The sequence below is a fragment of the Mustela putorius genome, unplaced genomic scaffold (genome assembly GCF_011764305.1).
Source record: "Mustela putorius furo isolate JIRA1106 unplaced genomic scaffold, ASM1176430v1.1 tig00004039_pilon_pilon_pilon, whole genome shotgun sequence".
NCBI lineage: Eukaryota > Metazoa > Chordata > Mammalia > Carnivora > Mustelidae > Mustela > Mustela putorius.
Genome location: NW_025422174.1, coordinates 153,956 through 176,696, shown reverse-complemented (window position 1 = coordinate 176,696; position 22,741 = coordinate 153,956). Strand labels below are relative to the sequence as shown.

General features: G+C 44.0%; 1 protein-coding gene across 5 annotated transcripts in view; it reads left to right on the top strand.

The window, feature by feature from the left end:
• The first annotated feature begins 9,263 nt into the window (after positions 1-9,263).
• Positions 9,264-22,741, top strand: part of ITGAD (integrin subunit alpha D) — a 31,475-nt gene continuing 17,997 nt past the window's right edge. For 3 of the 5 annotated variants that reach the window (XM_045072512.1, XM_045072511.1, XM_045072510.1), the window contains exons 1-8: positions 9,264-9,391; positions 11,201-11,306; positions 13,294-13,397; positions 13,526-13,596; positions 13,717-13,831; positions 18,102-18,232; positions 18,920-19,065; positions 22,534-22,687. In XM_045072512.1, the coding sequence (XP_044928447.1) occupies positions 9,361-9,391; positions 11,201-11,306; positions 13,294-13,397; positions 13,526-13,596; positions 13,717-13,831; positions 18,102-18,232; positions 18,920-19,065; positions 22,534-22,687 (858 nt within the window). In that variant the 5' untranslated portion in view covers positions 9,264-9,360. Of the gene's footprint in view, positions 9,392-11,200; positions 11,307-13,293; positions 13,398-13,525; positions 13,597-13,716; positions 13,832-18,101; positions 18,233-18,919; positions 19,066-22,533; positions 22,688-22,741 lie in introns of those variants that run through there. The other 2 variants (XM_045072513.1, XM_045072514.1) reach the window with 2 other exon arrangements.

Genomic DNA, 22,741 nt, shown 5'->3' with positions numbered 1-22,741 from the left:
TCATCCTTTCTGATGGAGGCATAATACTCCATAGTGTATATGGACCACATCTTCCTTATCCATTCATCTGTTGAAGGGCATCTTGCTTCTTTTTTTTAAATTTATTTTTTATTTATTTTCAGCATAGCAGTATTCATTATTTTTGCACCACACCCAGTGCTCCATGCAATCTGTGCCCTCTATAATACCCACCACCTGGTACCCCAACCTCCCCCCCCCCCCGCCACTTCAAACCTCTCAGATTGTTTTTCAGAGTCCATAGTCTCTCATGGTTCACCTCCCCTTCCAATTTCCCCCTTCTCTTCTCTAACTCCCCATGTCCTCCATGCTATTTGTTATGCTCCACACATAAGTGAAACCATATGATAATTGACTCTCTCTGCTTGACTTATTTCACTCAGCATAATCTCTTCCAGTCCCGTTCATGTTGCTACAAAAGTTGGGTATTTGTCCTTTCTGATGGAGGCATAATACTCCATAGTGTATATGGATTACATCCTCCTTATCCATTCGTCCGTTGAAGGGCATTTTGGTTCTTTCCACAGTTTGGCGACCGTGGCCATTGCTGCTATGAACATTGGGGTACAGATGGCCCTTCTTTTCACGACATCTGTATCTTTGGGGTAAGTACCCAGGAGTGCAATTGCAGGGTCATCGGGAAGCTCTATTTTTAATTTCTTGAGGAATCTCCACACTGTTCTCCAAAGTGGCTGCACCAACTTGCATTCCCACCAACAGTGTAAGAGGGTTTCCCTTTCTCCACAACCTCTCCAACACATGTTGTTTCCTGTCTTGCTAATTTTGGCCTTTCTAACTGGTGTAAGGTGGTATCTCATTGTGGAAAAATTACTAAAATTGATAACCCTCTGGGCAGGCCTATCAAAAAGAAAAAAAGAAAGGACCCAAATAAATAAAATCATGAATGAAAGAGAAGAGATCTCAACTAACACCAAAGAAATACAAATAAACATAAGATCATATTATGAGCAACTATATGCCAGCAAGTTTGACAACCTGGAAGAAATTCCTAGAGACGTAGAAACTACTAGAACTGAACCAGGATGAGATAGAGAACCGGAACAGACCCATAACCAACAAGGACAGTGAAGCAGTCATCAAAAATCGCCCAAAAAACAAGAGCCCAGGGCCAGATAACTTCCCAGGGGAATTCTACCAAACATGTAAAGAAGAATTAATTCCTATTCTCCTGAAACTGTTCCAAAAAATTGAAATGGAAGGAAAACTTCCAACTCATTTTATGAGGCCAGCATTACCTTGATCCCCAAACCAGACAAGGACCCCATCAAAAAGGAGAGTTACAGAACAATATCCTTGATGAGCACAGATGTGAAAATTCTCACCAAAATACTAGCCAATAGGATCCAACAGTACATTAAAAGATTTTCACCACGACAAAGTAGGATTTATTCCTGGGCTTCAAGTTTGGTTCAACATCCACAGATCAATCAATGTGATACAATACCTTAATAAAAGCAAAAACAAGAACCATATGATACTCTCAATAGATGATGATAGATGCTGAAAAAGCATTTGACAAAGTACAGCATCCTTTCTTGGTCAAAACTCTTCACAGTGTAGGGATAGAGGGTACATACCTCAAAATCAGCAAAGCCATCTATGAAAAACCAGCAGTGAATATCATTCTCAATGGGGAAAACATGAGAGTTTTTCCACTAAGGTCAGGAACATGGCAGAGATGTCCATTATCACCACTGTTATTCAACAAAGTACTAGAAGTCCTAGCCTCAGCAATCAGAAAACAAAAAGAAATGAAAGGCATTGGAATCAGCAAAGAAGGGGTCAAAGTCTCACTCTTTGCAGATGATATGATACTCTATGTGGAAAACCAGAAAGACTTCACTCTATAACTGCTAGCACTCATACAGGAATTCAGTAAAGTGTCAGGATATAAAATCAATGCACAGAAATCAGTTGCATTTCTATACACCAACGGCAAGAGAGAAGAAAGAGAAATTAAGGAGTTGATCCCATTTACAATTTCACCCCAAACCATAAAATGCCTAGGAATAAACCTAAGCAAAGAGGCAAAGAATCTGTACCCAGAAAACTATAAAATTCTCATGAAAGAAATTGAGGAAGACACAAAGAAATAGAAAAACGTTCCATGCTCATGGGTTGGGAGAACAGATATTGTGAAAATGTCTATGCTACCTAAAGCAATCTACACATTTAAGGCAATCCCTATCAAAATACCATCCCCCCTTTTTTCCAAAGAAATGGAACAAATAATCCTAAAATTTATATGTTATAAGAAATGACCCTGAATAGCCAGCAGAATGTTGAAAAAGAAAGCCCAAGTTGGTGGCGCCACAATTCTAGACTTCAAACTCTATTACAAAGCTGTCATCATCAAGGCAGTATGGTACTGGCACAAAAACAGACATATACATCAGTGGAAGAGAATAGAGAGCCCAGAAATAGATCCTCAACTCTATGGTCAAAGCAGAAAAGAATGTCCAATGGAAAAAAGACAGTCTCTTCAGTAAATGATGCTGGGGAAATTGGACAACCACATGCAGAAGAATGAAACTGAGCCATTTCCTTACACCACACACAAAAATAGACTCAAAATGGATAAAAGACCTCAATGTGAGAAAGGAATCCATCAAAGCCCTTGAGGAGAACACAGACAGCAATCTCTTTGGCCTCAGCCATATCAACTTATTCCTAGAGATATAGCTAAAGGCAAGGAAGTAAAGGCAAAAATGAACTATCTGGACTTCATCAAGATCAAAATATTTTGCACAGCAAAGGAAACAGTCGACAAAACCAAAAGACAATTGACAGAATGGGAGAAGATATTCACAAATGACATATCAGATAAAGGGCTAGATTCCAAAACCTATAAAGAGCTTACCAAATTCAACACCCAAAGAACAAATAATCCAATCAAGAAATGGGCAGAGGTTGGGGCGCCTGGGTGGCTCAGTGGGTTAAGCCTCTGCCTTCAGCTCAGGTCATGATCTCAGAGTCCTGGGATCAAGCCCCACATCAGGCTCTCTGCTCGCCGGGGAGCCTGATTCCCCCTCTCTCTCTCTGCCTGCCTCTCTGCCTACTTGTGATCTCTGTCTGTCAAATAAATAAGTAAAATTAAAAGAAAAGAAATGGGAAGAGAACATAAACAGACATTTCTGCAAAGAAGACATCCAGATGGCCAATAGACACATGAAAAAGTGCTCCACATCACTTGGCATCAGGGAAATACAAATCAAAACCACAATGAGATATCATCTCACACCAGTCAGAATGGCTAAAATTAAGAAGACTGGAAATGACAGATGTTGAAGAGGATGTGGAGAAAGGGGAACCCTCCTACACTGTTGGTGGGAATGCAAGCTGGTGCAGCCACTCCGGAAGGCACCATGGAGGTTCCTTAAAAAGTTGAAAATAGAGCTACCTTACAGCCCAACAATCACACTACTGGGTATTTACACTAACGGTACAAAAGTAGTGATCCAAAGGGCCACGTGCACCCAAATGTTTATAGCAATAATGTCCACAATAGCCAAACTATGGGAAGAACCTAGATGTCCATTAACAGATGAATGGATAAGGAAGATGTGGTATATATACACACAATGGAATACTATGCAGCCATCAAAAGAAATGAAATCTTGCCATTTGCGACAGTGTGGATGGAACTAGAGCACATCATGCTTAGAGAAATAAGTCAAGCAGAGAAAGACAACGATCATATGATCTCCCTGATATGAGGAAGTGGAGATGCAACATGGGGGGTTAAGGGGGTAGGAGAAGAATCAATGAAACAAGATGGGATTGGGAGGGAGACAAACCATAAGTGACTCTTAATCTCACAAAACAAACTGAGGGTTGCTGGGGGGAGGAGGGTTGGGAGAAGGGGGTGGGATTATGGACATTGGGGAGGGTATATGTTTTGGTGAGTGCTGTGAAGTGTGTAAACCTGGCGATTCACAGACCTGTACCCCTGGGGTTAAAAATATATTATATGTTTATAAAAAATAAAAAATTTAAAAAAACACCAACAGCATTTTACAAAGTGCTGGAACAAATAATACTAAAATTTGTATGGAACCAGAAAGACCCTGAATCGCCAAGAAAACGGAAAGGAAAGCCAAAGTTGGGGGCATCAAGTTGCCTCACTTCAAGCTTTACTACAAAGCTGTGATCACCAAGAAAGCACGTTACTGGCACAAAAGCAGACACATAGACCAGTGGAGCAGAGTAGAGAGCCTAGATACAGACCCTCAATTCTATGGTCAAATAATCTTCAACAAAGCAGGAAAAAGTATACAGTCAAAAAAAGACAGTCTCTTCAATAACTGGTGCTGGGAAAATTGGACAGCTACGTATAGAAGAATGAAACTCGAACATTCTGTGACACCGTACACAAAGATGAACTCTAAATGGATGAAAGACCTCAACGTGTTGCAGGAATCCATCAAAATCTTAGAGGACGACCTAGGCAGTAACCTCTTCGACATCAGCCACAGCAGCTTCCTTCAAGACACATCTTCAAAGGCAAGAGGAATGAAAGCGAGCACAAGTAACAACACAGAGGACATGCAGAGATGGACAGAAGAGAGTTGGGGGAAGTTGGAGGGGGAGACGAGCCATGAGAGACTGTGGACTCTGAGGAACTAATGAGGGTTTTGGAGAGGAGGGACATGCGAGGTCGGGTACCAGGTGGTGGGGATTGTGGAGGGCACGGATTGCATGGGGCACTGGGAGTGGTGCATAAACAATGAATTCTGGAACACTAACAAGAAACTTAAAAATAAAATTCCAGTTAGTTAACACCCAGTTAAAAAAAAAAATGAAGTTTTGGGGCTTCATCAAGATAAAAAGTTGTGAGGGCGCCTAGGTAGCTCAGTGGGTTAAATCCTCTGCTTTTGGCTCAGGTCATGATCCCAGGGTCCTGGGACTGAGCACCACATCGGGCTCTCTGCTCAGCAGCGAGTCTGCTCCCCCCTCCCTGCCTCCCTCTCGGCCTGTGATCTCTGTCTGTCAAATAAATTTAAAAAATTGTTTTTAAAAGATAAAAAGCTGCGCAGCAAAAGAAACATTCAACAAAACAAAGAGGCAACCCACAGAATGGGAGAAGATATTTGCAAATGACACTACAGAAAAAGGGCTGATATCCAAGATCTATAAAGAACTTTCAAACTCAACACCCAAAAAGCAGATAATCATGTCAAAAAATGGGCAGGAGACATGAACAGATAATTCTCCAATAAAGACACACAAATGGCTAACAGACACATGAAAAAGTGTTCATCATCATTAGCCATCAGGGAAATTCAAATCGAAACCACACTGAGATACAATCTTACACCACTTAGAATGGCAAAGATTAACAATGCAGGAAACAACAAGTGTTGGAGAGAATGTGGAGAAAGAGGAACCCTCTTACACTGTTGGGATTGCAAGCTGGTGCAGCCACTTTGGAAAACAGTGTGGAAATGCCTCAAAAAATTAAAAATAGAGCTATCCTATGACCCTTCAACTGTACTACTGGGTATTTACCTCAAAGATACAGATGTAGTGAAAAGATGGGCCATAGGTACTCCAATGTTCATAGCAGCAATATCCACAATAGCCAAACAGTGGAAAGAGCCAAGATGCCCTTCAATAGACAAATGGATAAAGAAGATATGGTCCATATATGCAACGGAATATTACTCAGCTATCAAAAAGGATGTATACCCAGCTTTTGTAGCAACGTGGATGGGACTGGAGGAGATTATGCTGAGTGAAATAAGTCAAGCAGAATGACTCAATTATATGGTTTCACTTACTTGTGGAGCATAAGGAATAACATGGAGGACATTAGTAGAAGGAAAAGAAAAATGAATTGGGGAAAATCAGAGGGGGAGATGAGCCATGAGAGACTGTGGACTCTTAGAAACAAACTGAGGGTCTTGGAAGGGAGGGGGTGGAGGGATGGGTGATTCTGGGGCTGGGTATTAAGGAGGGTAAGTATTGCATGGAGCACTGGGTGTGTGCATAAACAATAAATTCTGGAACCCTGAAAAGAAATTAAAATTAATTAGTAGGTGGCCTAGTGTTTTTGTTATTTGTTTTCCTGAGATTATAGTATTATGTACAAATGCTTCAAAGTATAGGAATAGAGGGAACATTCCTGAACTTCATAAAATCTATCTATGAAAGACCCACAGCAAATATCATCCTCAATGGGAAAAAGCTTGCAGCCTACCTGTTGAGATCAGGAACACGACCAGGATGCTCACTCTCACCACTCTTGTTCAACATAGTATTAAAAGTCCTAGCAACAGCAATCAGACAACAAAGAGAAATAAAAGGTATCCAAATTGGCAATGAAGAAGTCAAATTCTCTCTCTTCACAGATGACATGATTCTTTATATGGAAAACCCAAAAGACTCCACCCCCAAACTACTAGAACTCATACAGCAATTCAGCAACGTGGCAGGATACAAAGTCAATGTGCAGAAATCAGTGGCTTTCTTATACAGAAAGGGAAATTAGAGAATTGATTCCATTTACTATAGCACCAAGAACCATAAGATACCTGGGAATAAAGCTAACCAAAGAGGTAAAGGATCTGTACTCCAGGAACTACAGAACACTCATGAAAGAAATTGAAGAAGACACAAAAAGATGGAAGACCATTCCATGCTCTTGGATCGGAAGAATAAACATTGTTAACATGTCTATACTGCCTAGAGCAATCTATACTTTTAATGCCATTCCGATCAAAATCCCACTGGTATTCTTCAAAGAGCTGGAGCAAATAATCCTAAAATTTGTATGGAATCAGAAGAGACCCCGAATCGCTATGTACAAGATAGAAAACTTCTTTCAAGTTTTGTAATTCCCAGCTTGGGCTAAAAAGAAAGAAAGAAAAGCATTTGACAAGATTCAGCATCCTTTCCTGATTAAAACGAGTATAAGAATCATGAGAGACTATGGACTCTGAAAAACAATCTGAGGGTTTGAAGTGGCGGGGGGGTGGGAGGTTGGGGTACCAGGTGGTGGGTATTATAGATGGCATGGATTGCATGGAGCACTGGGTGTGGTGCAAAAATAATAAATACTGTTTTTCTGAAAATAAATTAATTTATAAAAAAAAGAAAACAAGAAATTAAAATTAATTGATTAATTGATTGATTGATTTAATTGTGTTAGTCACATACAGTATACCATTACACAATTTTGATATAGTGTTACATGATTCGTTGTGTATAACAGCCAGTGCTCCATATGCACTGAGATATTACTCAGCCCTCAGAAAGGAGGGATACCCAAATTTTACATCAACATGGACGGGACTGGAGGAGATTATACTAAGTGAAATAAGTCAAACAGAGAAAGTCAATTATCATATGGTTTTACTTTGTGGTTCTAAACACAGAGAAGATCCATGGAACAGAAGCATGGGTGCTGCTTTCTAGGTCTCCTTAGCCCAAGCTTAACTTGACCTTGACATTCTCAGCAGGGAGTAGGGAAGTCAGCCTTAAAACCAGCAACCATAAACTTTGGCCCTATTCCCAGCATCAATGCCCTTCCCAGTATCTAGTAATTTTTTCTCTTCCTTAAATATCAGCTCAAGAAAACTGAACTAAAACTTTTGTCTAGAAGACTATTTTGTATTGTCTATACTTGACATGTAACCTGCATTTTAGGTGTTTAAATAACTGTCACAAGTATACGTAAAATAATATGCCATAGTTAGGGATTTCGTCATGTATTCTACCCTTCTAAGTCTATTCCTCGGCTTTTATACTATGTACCTTTTTTCAAGCTTTTGAGAAACACTCATATATGCTTAATTGTAGAATATTCAAAGCACACAGAAAATTACAGAGAATAAATAACAACTACCCACTATCTACCCTTCTACCATTTAACTAACTTTAAAGTATTGTTATTAAATATTAAAATAGCAAGGGTTGAATGTTAAATTTAACAAGTGCTAGAAGTTTCTTCTCCACCTCCACTGGTGGCAATCACTGTTCTATTTCTATCCTCGTGGATCAGTTTTTCCTATTTGTTTGAAAGTAGTCAAACATTATGCAGCTTGGTGTCTGACTTGCTTTTACTTATGACAAAGTGGAGATTCATCCATGCTGTTATATGTATCTGTAGTCTGTTCTCTTTTTTTTTCTTTTAATTTTTTTATTAATTTATTTATTTTCAGCATAACAGTATTCATTATTTTTTCACCACACCCAGGGCTCCATGCAATCTGTGCCCTCTATAATACCCACCCACTGGTACCCCGACCTCCCACCCCCCCGCCACTTCAAACTCCTCAGATTGTTTCTCAGAGTCCATAGTCTCTCAGGATTCACCTCCGCTTCCAATTTCCCCCAACTCCCTTCTCCTCTCTAACACCCCTTGTCCTCCATGCTATTTGTTATGCTCCACAAATAAGTGAAACCATATGATAACTGACTCTCTCTGCTTGACTTATCTCTTTTATTGCTGACTAGTCAGTCAATTTAAGACTACTCAGTCTATTTACCCACTTGATTTTTCATTGATCTCTTGATGGAGTCTGTTTATTTATTTATTTAAATTTTATTTTATTTTTTTCTGTGTTCCAAGATTCTTTGTTTATGGCACCACATTGTTTATGGCACCACATTGGGGTGTGGCACCACACCACACTGCTTTTTTTTTTTAAATTTTTTATTTTTTATAAACATATATTTTTATCCCCAGGGGTACAGGTCTGTGAATCACCAGGTTTACACACTTCACAGGACTCACCAAAGCACACACCCTCCCCAATGTCCATAATCCCACCCCCTTCTCCCAAACCCCCTCCCCCCAGCAGCCCTCAGTTTGTTTTGTGAGATTGAGAGTCCACACTGCTTTTTTAAGCAACACCCTCACTCATGCTGTCCCCCATCCAGCACCGCTATCTGAGGTGGAGGTCTGCCTCTCTCCAGGCTTGTGTTCTTCCAGTGGGGCCTCTGTAACCATCTATTTCATCCTTCCACGTATATGCAGTCTGGTTTCTGAGGCCCCAGAGGGATCCTAGATTCCCTTGATACTAACTGGGTCTCAAGGGCTGGGGAAAGGTGGTCTTATGGGAAAAGCAGGCCCTGGAAAAGGAAGCCAGATTTGCAGAGGTGATGGTGGTGGGAAAGTATGGGAGATTTTCCCCAAGGGCGTCTTTGGCCTCCTGCCCCTGCCTCTGTTCTGTGATTAACTGAGAACTTCCTGACTGCGCTCTTCCTTCTGTCACCTCAAGGCTCTGAGTCAGTGTTTTAACTCTCCCCCAGGGCACTGAGTGTCCTTCGGTGCTCTACTGCTCAGCTCTTCACTTCTCCTTCGATGCATGCTCTGTGATGGCTTTTGGAATTGTGCTCCTCCTGGGTGGTGAGTGGGGGCTTTCAGGGCTGAGAGAAGCCTGGGGGTGGTAGTTTCCCATCTGGTAGGACAGGCTGGGGCTGGTGGTTAGCTCATATATCTCTCTGGAGGGGCTGTGAACAGGGGAGGACCCACTATAGTGTCCAGTCTTGTGTGGAAGGAGGAATGGCCTGGAATCAGGGGAGGGTCATAACCTGAGCAAAGAGAGAGAAGTTGGACTTACAGGCTATGCTGGGGTGGAGGATGAGCTCCCTTTCCACAATTCCTCCTGTGAGAATTCTGGTGTGTGGTATGGGGGATAGGACTCTGCCCCAGGGCCTCAGGGTGAAGGCCATAGGAGTCACTAGGAAGATGAAATGGTGGATATCACCTCCTTGGCTCCTCATGTCCTTCAAGTCTTGATTTCAGGTATGTTGTCCCGCTGTTGCCAAAAGAATAGTCCAGAAATTAAGAACTGTATCAGGACCACATCGATGTGTCATTTGAAATCACTTGTGTGTCTATTAAAAATCAGATTCCACACAAAAGTCTAGACTGTCAGCATCTCTTGAGAGATTGTAAGGTCTAGAGCTCTGAACACTAGAGCTTGGTAGTGGCTTCTTCCTTTAAAGGGGCCACAGACTGTAAGGACCAGTAATTCCTTGTGCTCACACTTACCCACTTCAGTTACTGATATCACCTGCCTGGCCTCTGAGGTATTTGAGTCTGAGACCCTTGGCACCCTCTTACTTGTCAGGTCATAGAGCCTGTTTTCAGACTCAGAAACAGAATCATTCTTTGAAAGGAAGATATAGGATGTGAAGCTCCCTTGCATATGGCTATAGTAGGGTTACAGCACCATCAACATCTGGCCTTTTCCTTAGAACCCTAGGGTTCAAGTGTCTGTCACTTCCTGGCCTGATGCTTTAACTCCTTAGAATTTCCTTACTTTGTGGGCTGGAGTTGATGCCTCAATCGGACACTGGGAATTCTAGTAGAAATGGTTAGTAGCAATGTTGCTTGGGAGTAAGGGTGTTAGGAAAAGCCCTTGAAATGTAGAGGGTCTTCTGCTGAGGTTTTGAGCTTAGTCGCCAGAGAGGAGAATGTCAAGGGTCAAAGGAGTGGGTTGGAATCCTGGTGGTATCAGTGACTTGTGATGCGGTTCTAGGCCAGCCAACAAATAGTAATTAGTCATTGCTAAGGGCCAGGCACTGGACCAGGCACCACACAAAACTGTTGCAATCCTTGCCCTCTTAGAGCCTAACACCAAGAGAGGGGAACATGGAAAATATAAAATTACAAATTATCAAATTTACAAATAAAATTCTCAGTCTGTTCCCTAGTCTGGACCTTAGGGTCTCTGTATAATGAGAAGATGGAGCAGGACAGTATTTAAGGAGGGTAACCATAAGCCCTGATCTGCCTGGTCCGGTCCCAATGATCCTGGTGTAATTATTAACGGTGCCCCTTTCACTCACAGAAAGTCTCAGTTTAGAAAATAAATTACATGGGCACTTTCTCTTTAGGGGACATGCCTGATCTAACAGACCAGGAGATGACAGGCCTAATTTCAGATTGTGGATGTCCTATGAAATGTCCTGGAGGGGGCATTTTTCTGGATTGTCATTTTTTGTATTGTGGCTTAATTATTTATGAGGGAGAGAGACAGGAGCCATATAGATGGCAAATCAGGAAACAAAGAAAAAGAGAACACCCTTCTCCTGGGCACATGAGCTGAACTGGGGTGGGCATCAAGATCCCAAGAAGTCAGGGGTCCAGAGCAGATGAGGCTTTTCTGACGGTTCCCCCTACCCCTGCCTCTCTTTCCATATTCCTCAGTCCTGGCTTCTTACCATGGATTCAACTTGGATGTGGAGGAGCCCGTGATATTTCGAGAGGATGGAGCTAGCTTTGGACAGAGCGTGGTCCAGCTTGACAGATCTAGGTAGGCCCTGCCCACTACCTTACCTGTACTCCTTCCACCTGCAGGCAAATGGTTGAACATGGCATGATTAGGAGGGTGTCCTGGAGGAAGGGCAGCATGGGCAAGAAGCCTGTCCACTGCTCCTCCAAGGCCCATGACACCCCTACTACTAACTATTCACAATCCCAAGAAGGACCATAGACTCTGGACAAGATAATCCTTCAGGAGAGAGGTCCTGAATCTGTTCTTCTGTGATCAGTACATGTGACCAGTACAGTCACCCTTGTGCTTGAAGTAATGTTTTGCAGTCTTCCTTTTGAAAATGTTAATAATTTAATCTTAGCATTTGTATACTGTAAATTAAATTCATGGGACAGTGGAGCTGTGCTGTGGCTTAAAGCCTTGGCTCACATGCAGCCCGGCATTCTGGGGAATGTTTCTCAGCTGCCACCCTCAGTCCCTGGCACGAGCTGAACAAGGTCAGGGTTGGCTCGGGTGCACAGTTCACCCAGTCTTACGGGGGTTTTCACTTGTCCCATGAGTATCCCTGTGCCTGAGGGAATGCAGCATTAAAGAGAAAAAAGGAGATACCAGGACAGGCAGAGAGGCAGATTGCAAAGAAGAATAAGAAGAAGGAGGAGGAGAAGAACAGAAAACCCAAAAAAAGGGAAAAAGGAAAAAAAACCCCCTTTTTTCCCCATGTACAAGAGGCCCTGCATCTTTATGTCACTCTGGGACAGGCACGTTATGTGCCTCACCCTGCCTCCAGAAGCGCAGTCTCAGCTCCCAGTGACCGGGCCCCAAGATGTTGAAGTTACCATGTGATCCAAGCATAACCAAAGTCTGGGAGGCACCGCAAGGGAGAGATCAAACCCAAGAGGGAATTCCAGGAAGGCTTCACAGAGGAGGTGACATTGGCAATGGGCCTGAGAATACAGGAAGATTCACCTGGGCAAGAAGTAGCATTTTGAGGTCACTGAGTTCTACATGCACATCCATCCCTCCTCCTCATCCAGCTGGGACATGGAAGCAAGTGCCAGGTGCCAGAGTTTTGTCTTTTCCTTTGTTTGTTTTGAAATCCAGAGCTCATAAACTGAAGTGCACAAACTCGAAAGGTCCAACTCAATGAATTTTTCATATGTATATAGCCAGGTATCTGCTGCCTAGATCAAGGTGTAGAACATCTTCAGCTCCCCTACCCTGGGTTCCTTTGCTTGGCAATTAATTGAAAGACACAAACATTTATTTAGTTATTTCATTTGAGAGGAGAGATTGTTGGTAAATATAACTTTTTAATTCAAAATTAATTCTCTCCTTTCAAACAGTTTTGCAAAAATTCTTGCACTTATATGATAGATTTTGATATGAATTTGGATACTGTGGTTTTATTTTTTTTGTTTCTTTTTATTTTTTATTAACATATCATGTGTTATTAGCCCCAGGGGTACAGGTCTGTGAGTCGTTAATCTTACACACATCACAGCACTCACCATAGCACATATCCTCCCCAGATACTGTGGTTTTAAATTGTCCAACTTAAATTATTGATATTAAAACTGTCTAATTAATTACAGAATCATCTATTTGTTTTGACAACTTATGGCTTTAGTAGGTTTCCGTTTCAACTGAGGTGATCTATTCTTGGGTGGCTCAGCACGATGGCACCTCAAAAACCAAATGCTCTTGTCCATGGCTGGGAATTGCTGCTTTGCATTGGATAGTTTTATTTTTGGTGAATTCTGAAAAAACAATAACACGAAAACCATTTTTGTATATAAATACACATTTATTTATGTATACACCCACACAAACAAAGAAAAAGCCCAGCATGGTCCTTTGGCACATGTGGGTTGAACTCAGGCCCCATTATTTAAAGCTTCATGAGTGGCAAATGCCAAGAGCTTCCCTCTCAAAGTCTCACTTCCCTGTTACACAGTGATACTTCCTCACTTGAAGTGCCCTGTGCCCTTACCCTTCCTGTAACTATATGTCATGTTTGTGCCTACAGACTCGTGGTGGGAGCCCCCCTGGAGGTGGTGGCGGTCAACCAAACAGGACGGTTGTACGACTGTGTGGCTGCCACTGGCCTATGTCAACCCATACCATTGCACAGTGAGTGACCACCCAGGAATTGTGGCCCTTAGTCCTCTACTGCAGTGCTCCCTCCCTGGCCTCTAGCCCTGACTCTCCCCTCAAATGGGGATGTGCCCATGAATGATCATGTGTATCTGCCCTCTCAGCACCCCCAGAGGTCATGAACATGTCCCTGGGCCTGTCCCTGGCAGCCTGCACCAATCGTTCCTGGATACTGGTAAGTTTCCCTGGGTCATAGGAGGTGATGAGGGGAGGAGCAGGGGCTGGGGGAGGCTGGGACTGGAAAAGAGTATGGAGGGGCCTGGGGACCCCTTGTTCACACAGCCTCTGCCCTTAGGCCTGTGGCCCCACCATGCACAGAGCCTGTGGGGAGAATATGTATGCAGAAGGCTTCTGCTTCCTGTTGGGTTCCCACCTGCAGACCATTTGGACCATGCCTGCTTCCCTGCCAGGTAGGTCCTACAGAGACAGTGATGCTATGTGAGTACATGCTGGCACTGAAGAGTGGGCAGAGCATGTGATTGTGGTCTTGGCTTCCTGTGCCCATGGCCCCTTCTCAGAGGCCTCAGCAAGCCCAAGAAGGTCTGGGAACATGGTCTGGCCTGGTAGGGAGGGCAGATCACAGAAGGAACTCTAAGCTAGTCAAGGGGAGAAAGTTCTGGTGAGGCAGAAGGGAGTCTCAGAGTGCTGGCTGCAGGAGGCATGAGGGCCTCACAGTTGCCAACAAGTGGAGGGATGCTTTCTGGGCTTTCAGAAGAAAGACCCTGGATTTTGAAAATGTGGTGAGGATGACAGATCCTTGGATAGGGTCCGAGAAGGAGGCTGTTCTGGATCATTGACTGCTGAGCTTCTAAGGGGAGCAAATGCTAGAGCCATGGACACTGTGATGCACAGTTTTGCCAGCAATGATGCTTTCTGCAAAGAATGGTGTCAGAGACACTGAGCAGCAACTCTGGGAGTCAGCCTGAATGAGTTGGTCTTCTGTATACTTCGGACTTCTTTCCTGGGCTCTAATTTCCTCATTGGTAAACTGGGTCTGAATAATTAAGGTGGTTGTTACAATCAAAAGATTTGATATATATAAAGTGTTTCGACCTCTGCCCAACACATAATATGTGAATACTGTCATGACTGACCTTCTAGCTAGGACCATGTGTTTGCACTAGGAGGAGGAGAGGGGCTCCAAGTCAGAGACAGGGGCCACTCAAGGTACTGACTGAGAGCAATGTTTCAGACTAGAGAAGCAATGATGCCAGCCATGGTGGGCTTTTAGGCAAAGGTTAGAGCTGCAACAGCAAGGCCTCGCACCCAGACTCTGAGAGCAGAGTCTACAAAGGGGACAGAGAGTAATGAGCGGGATTCCAGGAGTCAGGGATACCATGACTTGCCTGCGATGTCTGTGCAACCAGTGGAGGCGATGTGGTATTTAAGTACTAGGAGGTGAGTCTCTTCTCCTGGATGTCTCCATGACTCACGCAGTGGGGTGCCTGATGAAAATGGAACACAGGCATGTGAGCCTGGTGTAGGCATATCAAGTTTGAGTAGAGGTAGAACTACCTCAGTTGTAGCCAGACAATGCCTGATGACTGGTGTGCATTTTTATTGCACCCCACAAGATCCGGGCTAGTAGGTAGGATGGTCCTGTCTAGCAAGCAAGAAAACTGAAGCTCAGAGAGCTGAGTTCCTGCTGTTAGGAAATGACAGAGCTGAGACCTGGAGCCAACCTCACCTGACTGATTTGGTCTGTTTTTCAGAAGATGCTCAGCTATAGCCTGGTGCTTGCTTTTGGAAGCCCAGTGGAGATAGTAAAAGGAACAAGAAACAGAAGTGATATTTTTAAAAGACTTTATTTATTTATTTGACAGACAGAGATCACAAGTAGGCAGAGAGGCAGGCAGAGAGGGAGGAGGAAGCGGGCTCCCTGCCGAGCAGAGAGCCCAATGAGGGGCTCAATCCCAGGACCCTGGGATCATGACCTGGGCCGAAGGCAGAGGCTTTAACCCACTGAGCCACCCAGGCACCCCAGAAGTGATATTTTGAGGGAACTTGCCACCGTCGTGGCCTGAGAGAGGATATGAGGAGTGGTTTTGTGGTGCAGCTAACAAAATGAGCCACAGGTGTAAGATGTGGGGATGGGGACTTCAGCTACTCAGCTGTGGGGTCATTGGGTGAGGAGGGGTGCAGTGAGGGCTTCTTGGCCTGCCATGTGTGGGGCTGAATTTCCTGGTCAATAATTCAGAAAAAAAACAACAACCAGACTTTTAACTGTGGAGAACAAACTGGTGGTTAACAGGGGAGAGGTGGGTGGCAGAATGTAAGAGTATACTTAGCACAGAGCTTCAAATGGTAAGGGAGGGACACCAGAATGGGAAGTCATCAGAGAGGGAGAAAAACCATGAGAGACTTAACTATAGGAAATAAACTGAGGGTTGCTGGAAGGGAGGTAGGGGAGGGAGGGGTCATTGAGTGATGGGCATTAAGTAGGGCACATGATGTGATGAGCCCTGGGTGCTATACACAACTGATAAATTACTGAACACTATATCTGAAACTAATGATGTCTTGTATGTTGACTAAACAAATTAAAAAAAAAAGAAGAAAGCAGGGGGAAGTGGTCTTCCATTTCTTCTCAGCAGGGGTGAAGCACCAGCTGGTTGCATAGATGGGATGGGGAGGTGTGGGGAGCAAGGAGAAAGCAGTTTTGACTTTTCTTTTTTTGCTTATAAAAAATTATGAAAATATTTATTGACTGCTTTTATTCCCCAGTTGAGGTGACTCATTAATAAGTATTTTGTGTATTGTTCCCTGCTTCACCATGCCCTTGTGGGGCCTAAAGGGCAGATGGGTTTACCCTGCTCCCCTGGGGTAGAGAGTCTCAGGCAGGCCAGGGCACTTTTTATGCACAAGTTCGCTCACTCTGTGAGTCAGAAGACCTTCTTTCTGGTTCCATTAACTACTGACGAAGTGAGCGAACTTGTGCATTTTTGACTTTTTTAAGAGATTTTATTTATTTATTTATTTGTCAGAGAGAGAGAGAGCGAGCGCACACGCACAGGCAGACAGAGCGGCAGAGGGAGAAGCAGGCTCCCCGCTGAGCAAGGAGCTGGATGTGGGACTTGATCCCAGGACACTGGAATCATGACCTGAGCTGAAGGCAGCTGCTTAACCCACTGAGCCACCCAGGCATCCCAGTATTTTTGATTTTTTATTTCAGTGCCAGGAGGCCAGCTTCCACAGTTCAGCATCAAGCTTCATGACTGTCTGTGGTGGCTGATCTCCTGCCCCCTGGGGAGCAACACAGGATGTGGGGCACTGGTGGAGCTACCAACTGTGTCCTTCACACAGGCCACAAACACTTATGTGAGTTTGGGGTCAATGTGAAGTGTCTTATTTGTTTATGGGTGTAAGCTGTGATTTTCCATTATGGTGGACTCCATGAGGGCGGGGGTGATATCCTTTTTCAAGCTATGGTCTTAGACCAAGTTTCCTGAGAAATAGACCCTGAGGTTCATTTGGGAATACTCTTGGGAACAACAGTTCTTAGAGTGTGAAGGAAGCGGGACTGGGCAGTGAAAGAAGATGGGCTCCTCAGCCAATCCAGAGGAGCTTGGAACATGGCTGGATGCAGGGCGCCCCCAGGAGCAGGAGTTGTAATCTTGGGCAAGGCCTCTCCTGAGTTATCATCTGGGAGGCATCCACAACTACTCCCTGTAGCTGATAATAAGGACCTCTGTCCTGAAAAGGCGTGTGTCTTCTTGGGGGCAAACCTTAGCATCTGCTGTGGGTGTGTTCTTGTGCCTAGAACAATGCCTGGCACACAGTGATGATGGTCATAACAGCTAATCTCCATAAGAGCTATGGGGGGGCCAGGCCCTGTCTTAAGTATTTTAGGTACACAGCAGCACTTTTTAGCCTACCCCATTTGTTAGGCACTGCTATTTTACTGTCCCGTTTTACAGATGGGAAAACCGAAGCCCAGTGTAGTTAAATAAGTTGCCTGAATTCACCACTAGTAGGTGGCAGAGCTGGGGTTTGAGCCCAGCATGCTCAGAATGCACACTTGAATCACTTTGCTAAATTGCCTTTCCCTCGTGCTCTATGGCATTCCTAGTGCGTAGTCCGTAACTATTTGTTGAGGAGTCGAGCGAGGAGCCCGTCTTGCCTCTGGCCTTGCCTTCTTTCTCCCCTTTCTAGACCTTGTGGAAGGAGCGAAGCGGGATTCCGCAGGTGGGGGCAGGGGTGCTGGGGCAACGGAGTTCTTTTTTTTTAGTTTAGAAGTCTTTTTTAAAAATTAAGTTTTAATTTTGATGCCAGTATAGTTACCGTACTGTGTTATGCTAGTGGGTGTACAATATAGTGATCCAACAGTTCCATACATCACCTGGTACTCGTCCCAACATGTACACTCCGCAAGCCCTCTCACTGGTTTACCCGTCCTCCAACGACCTCTCCTCTGGTAACCATCAGTTTGTTCTCTGCAGTTAAGAGTCTGTTTCCTTCTTTTTTTCTCTCTCTCTCTCTCTCTTTCTCTTTTTCTTCAGTCATTTGTTTTGTTTCTTAAGTTTTGGGCAATGGATTTGGGCCTCCTCCACGGAAAGTGTGGAAACTGGCTGGGAATTGATTCCTAGGCCAAGAATGGCCCCTTAGCTCTGTGGTGCAGGAAGGGTTTCTGGACCCTGGGAGACGGCTGGGACCCACACGGGCATCTCTTCTTCTCTATAGAGTGTCCAAGTCAAGAGATGGACATTGTCTTCCTGATTGATGGTTCTGGCAGCATTGTCCAAAGTGACTTTAAGCAGATGAAGGACTTTGTCAGAGCTGTAATGGGACAGTTTGAAGGCACCAACACCCTGGTGAGACTGGGTCCCCGAGATCTGGGAAAGGAGGAGGGGGTGGCAGCTGCCTTGGGAAGACCAACCTAGTAGGAAGCCTGGTATTGCTAGGGGTTAGCTTAGGGGACCTATGCCATGATGAGACTAGTGTCCTAATACAGAGCTGATTTGAGTCCTGACCTGAGGGAATTCCCCCATGGCATTTGATATGTCCCCACATGGCCTAGGTAATACGTTTTTTTTTTTTTTCCCTATTTAAAAGCATTGAAAGGATTGCAAAAAAAGTTTTACTGTGAAATTAGACTGAAGGTAACTTAGCCAAATAATTAATGATTTCTTTATTATGTTTCCATGTAATTCATGATTTATCTTATTTTATTTCTCAGTAATTCGTGCATATGTATGCAGAAATTCTTGAGAAGTGAGAAAATGTAGTCTATAAGTTGATTTCACATGTTATGAAAAAATTTTTTAAGTCCAAGTTAAGAAATGTTGAGGTAGGAAAGGTTATTCCTTGCAAACTCTGAAAGAAGCATCATTTGGTTTCAATTTTCTAGTTTCTTTTTGGGCCATATTTCCCAAAAGAAATATGGGTTTTAGCCTCAAAGACACATGAAAAGTTGTTTGTAAATCCAAAGGTATGCCAAAGTAAAAAGTTTATTAAAGAATAATTCCTGAGCCTCAGGGCATTCCTCTTCTCCTTTGCAGTTTTCCCTGATACAGTACTCCAACGTCATGAAGATCCACTTTACCTTCAGCCAATTCCAGAGGATCTCGAACCCTCAGAGCCTGGTGGATCCCATCGTCCAGCTGGATGGCCTCACATTTACAGCCACGGGGATCCGGACAGTGGTGTAAGTTCGCCCTTCTGCCTCATGTGGATAAGCCACCACACCATTTCCTATGCTGGTCTGCACAGCCCTTCTGCACAGCTGTGGGAACTCTGGGCTCCAAAGGGAAGTGAGGGGGAAGCAGGTGGAGATATCCTTGCATTATTCCCCTGATACAGTACAGCACTTCTCTTCAGTGTTTCCTCTTGGCCTGCCCTTGGCTTGGCTGGACCCTAATTCCAAATGGGGCAGCCAGAGACATGGACTTTGGTTCAGGTCTGCTCACGTTCTCATTCTTGCTCCCTGTTGGTGACCCGGGCCCCCCTGGGAGTTACTGAGTCTTTCTAAGTCTCAGGAAACTGTCAAATGAGGATAAACTTACAACTTGGTTGTAAGGATTAAAGGAGATAACATGCATGCAATTCTTTTGCACCAGGAGTGCTAGGTAAGTGTTTTATCCAGAGAATGGTGCACCCCTGTTTTACCTCCCTGGTAGATGCTTGGAATTGTGGCCACGTGTTTCTGCGCCTCTCTCTTCACTCATTTCCTTTCTTCCCACATTCCTCTCCATGTGAACCTTGATTGGTCCAGCTAGGCCAACCATAAAGAATGACTTAGGCGGTGGGGCAAGAATAGATGATGCGGTTCTTTTTTTTTTTTTAATGTTATATTAGTCAGCATACAGCACATCATTAGTTTTTGATGTAGTGTTCCATGATTCATTGTTTGGGTATAACGCCCAGTGCTCCATGCAATATGTGACCTCCTTCATACCCACCGCTGGGATAATCAGTTCCCCACACCCCCTCCCTGCTAAAACCTTCAGATGTGATTCTTATGGGAAAGAAATGGGCTGAATATATGGGATTTTCGACTTCCTGAGGACCCCTGGGTCCCTCTCTGGAGGTGGTGCAGGAGAAATGCTGAACAAGAAATGCTTCCACCAAATGTATCCTCTTTATTGCTGGGTGGCTTTTCTGCCTTGAACACTTGCCCCATGGGACTAGACAACCAAGACGAATGCCTCTGTCCTTTAAAAGAAGGGCCATATGCATCCCAATGTTCAAAGCAGCCATGTCCACAATAGCCAAACTCTGGAAAGAGCCAAGATGCCCTTCAAGAGACGAATGGAAAAAGATGTGGTCCATATATATACTGGACTATTACTTAGCCATCAGAAAGGATGAATACCCAAATCTTGCATCAACATGGATGGAAGTGGAGGAGATTATGCTGAGTGAAGTAAATCAAACAGAGAAACCCAGTTATCACCTGGTTTCACTTACGTGTGGAGCATAAGGAAGAGCATAGAGGACACGAGGAGAAGGAAGGGGAAGTGAAGGTGGGGGGAGTCAGAGTGGGAGACGTACCACGAGGGACTGAACTCTGAGGAACAAACAGAGTGGGGGGATGGGTTGGCTTGGCGATGGGGTTAAGGAGGGCACGTATTGCGTGGAGCGCTCGGTACTATATGTAAACGATGAATCTTGGAACACTACATCAAATGCTAATGAAGTGCTGTATGGTGACTAGCACAACATAATAAAAAATAATAATAATAAAATGAAAGTTACAAAGGAGTGATACCTCTTCCCAACTGTTGGAGCTCCTTGCAGTGGTGGGTGATGGTGCAGTTGTCCTCAAGACCCATTCTGCTCCCCTCACCCAGAACAGCACCTTCCCCACTCACCAGAGCCAAAGCCATCTCAGGGCCTCTCTGCCACCCACTGGCTTTTTCTTTTCTTTTTCTTTTTTTTAGAAGCTTCATTACAAAAAAGGTACAATTGCAATAACATTAAGGAAATTTGGGGGAAAAGTGTTATAGTCCCTCTACCACCACCTCACAGTATTTTAGCAAAAAGAAAGGATGAGAAATGAATCAACAAATCCCACCCACAAAGCACAGGGCCATGTCCATCCTTGTCTTTATTCAGACATATTTTATATAGTCACAGTGTGGGCAGAAACTAATTTCATCCTGCCTTCTTATTTTTTTTTCATCTGTTACATGAGCTTGTGCCATGTTTTCTACAGCTTTTACTGTTTTCCTTTGAAATGGATACTTTCTCACCGAGCAGGTGGATCATGCTTTGCTAAATCCCTTCCCTGATCTTGGACATTTAGGTTGTTTCCAGTATTATATGTGGAGAGAGAGAGTGTGTGTGTGTGTGTGTGTGTGTGTGTGTGTGTGTGTTTATTCTGCATCTATAGAACTACAAGATCATATAGTTACATTTTTAATCATTTGTAATAGCTACTATAGAATTAATGCTTACCTATAGGCCATTCTCTAGGGGTGAATTTGATCCTCAGAATAACCTCATATGTTTTGTCTCATTTATCTATTGTTCCTTAACAAACCACTCCCAAATTTAGTGGCTTAAGCAACAACTCTTTTATTAATAGTTTTCATGATTTGGGGCTCATCTGCTTTCAGAAGTTGGAACATGAGAGATTCATTCACATAGTCCTACGTGGGCAGGACTGGCTGGAAGGCTGGGCTCAGCTGGGGTGGTAGAGTCTTTCTCTCCATAGCTATAGACTTCCCTCATGGTGGCTCATAGCTTCCCAAAGTGCAAGAGCTATCAAGGCTTCTTGGGCCTATAACTGGCATGGTGTCATTTCTATTTCATGCTATTGCTGAAACTGGTCACAGGTCAGATTCAATATGGGAATGGAACCAGGTGCTGCACACTGGGGATCATCTTTGAGGAATAGCTATGGTACAATTATTATTTTCACCTTCACAGAGAGAAGCAGAGACTCAAAGAGGTAAAACAACTGTCCAAGTCTGTTAGACTCTAAGGTTCCTATTCTGAACCATACTGCCTCCTGAAAATGAGATTCCATGGTAGATGGAGTTATAGAAAAAGGAATATGAGTACCTTTATTATTTTTTAAAAGATTTTATTTGTTTATTTGACAGACAGAGATCACATGTAGACAGAGAGGCAGGCAGAGAGAGAGAGAGGGAAGCAGGCTCCCTGACGAGCAGAGAGCCGGATGCGGGACTCCATCCCAGGACCCCTGAGATCATGACCTGAGCCGAAGGCAGTGGCTTAACCCACTGAGCCACCCAGGTGCCCTGAGTACCTTTATTATTAGTCTTACTAATCAATGCATTACTTTCAAAAAAGGGTGAGGTGGTTTTTTAACATGCCTGAGATAATCTGACGGTACCAGGACTCCCCAGTCTCTCCAGATGAACTTCTAGTGCTACAGGTTATTTCTTTTTTAAAGATTTTATTTATTTATCTGAGAGAGAGCCAGACAGACAGAGAGAGAGAGAGACTATGAGAGGGGAGAGGTCAGAGGGAGAAGCAGACTCTCCGTCGACCGGGGAGTCCGATGTGGGACTCGATCCCAGGACTCCAGGATCTACCTGAGCTGAAGGCAGTTGCTTAACCAACTGAGCCACCAAGACACCCTACAGATCATTTCATTCCAGAATCAATATCATCTACAGAGTCATCTCCCTTTCTTCCTTGACAGGGAAGAACTATTTCATAGTAAGAATGGGGCCCGAAAAAGTGCCAAGAAGATCCTCATTGTCATCACAGATGGGCAGAAATACAAAGACCCCCTGGACTACAGCAACGTCATCCCCCAGGCACAGAGAGCTGGCATCATTCGCTATGCCATTGGGGTATGTCCACTTCCTCATGTCTCCCTCAGACTCAGGCTGTATCTCACTCTGGCA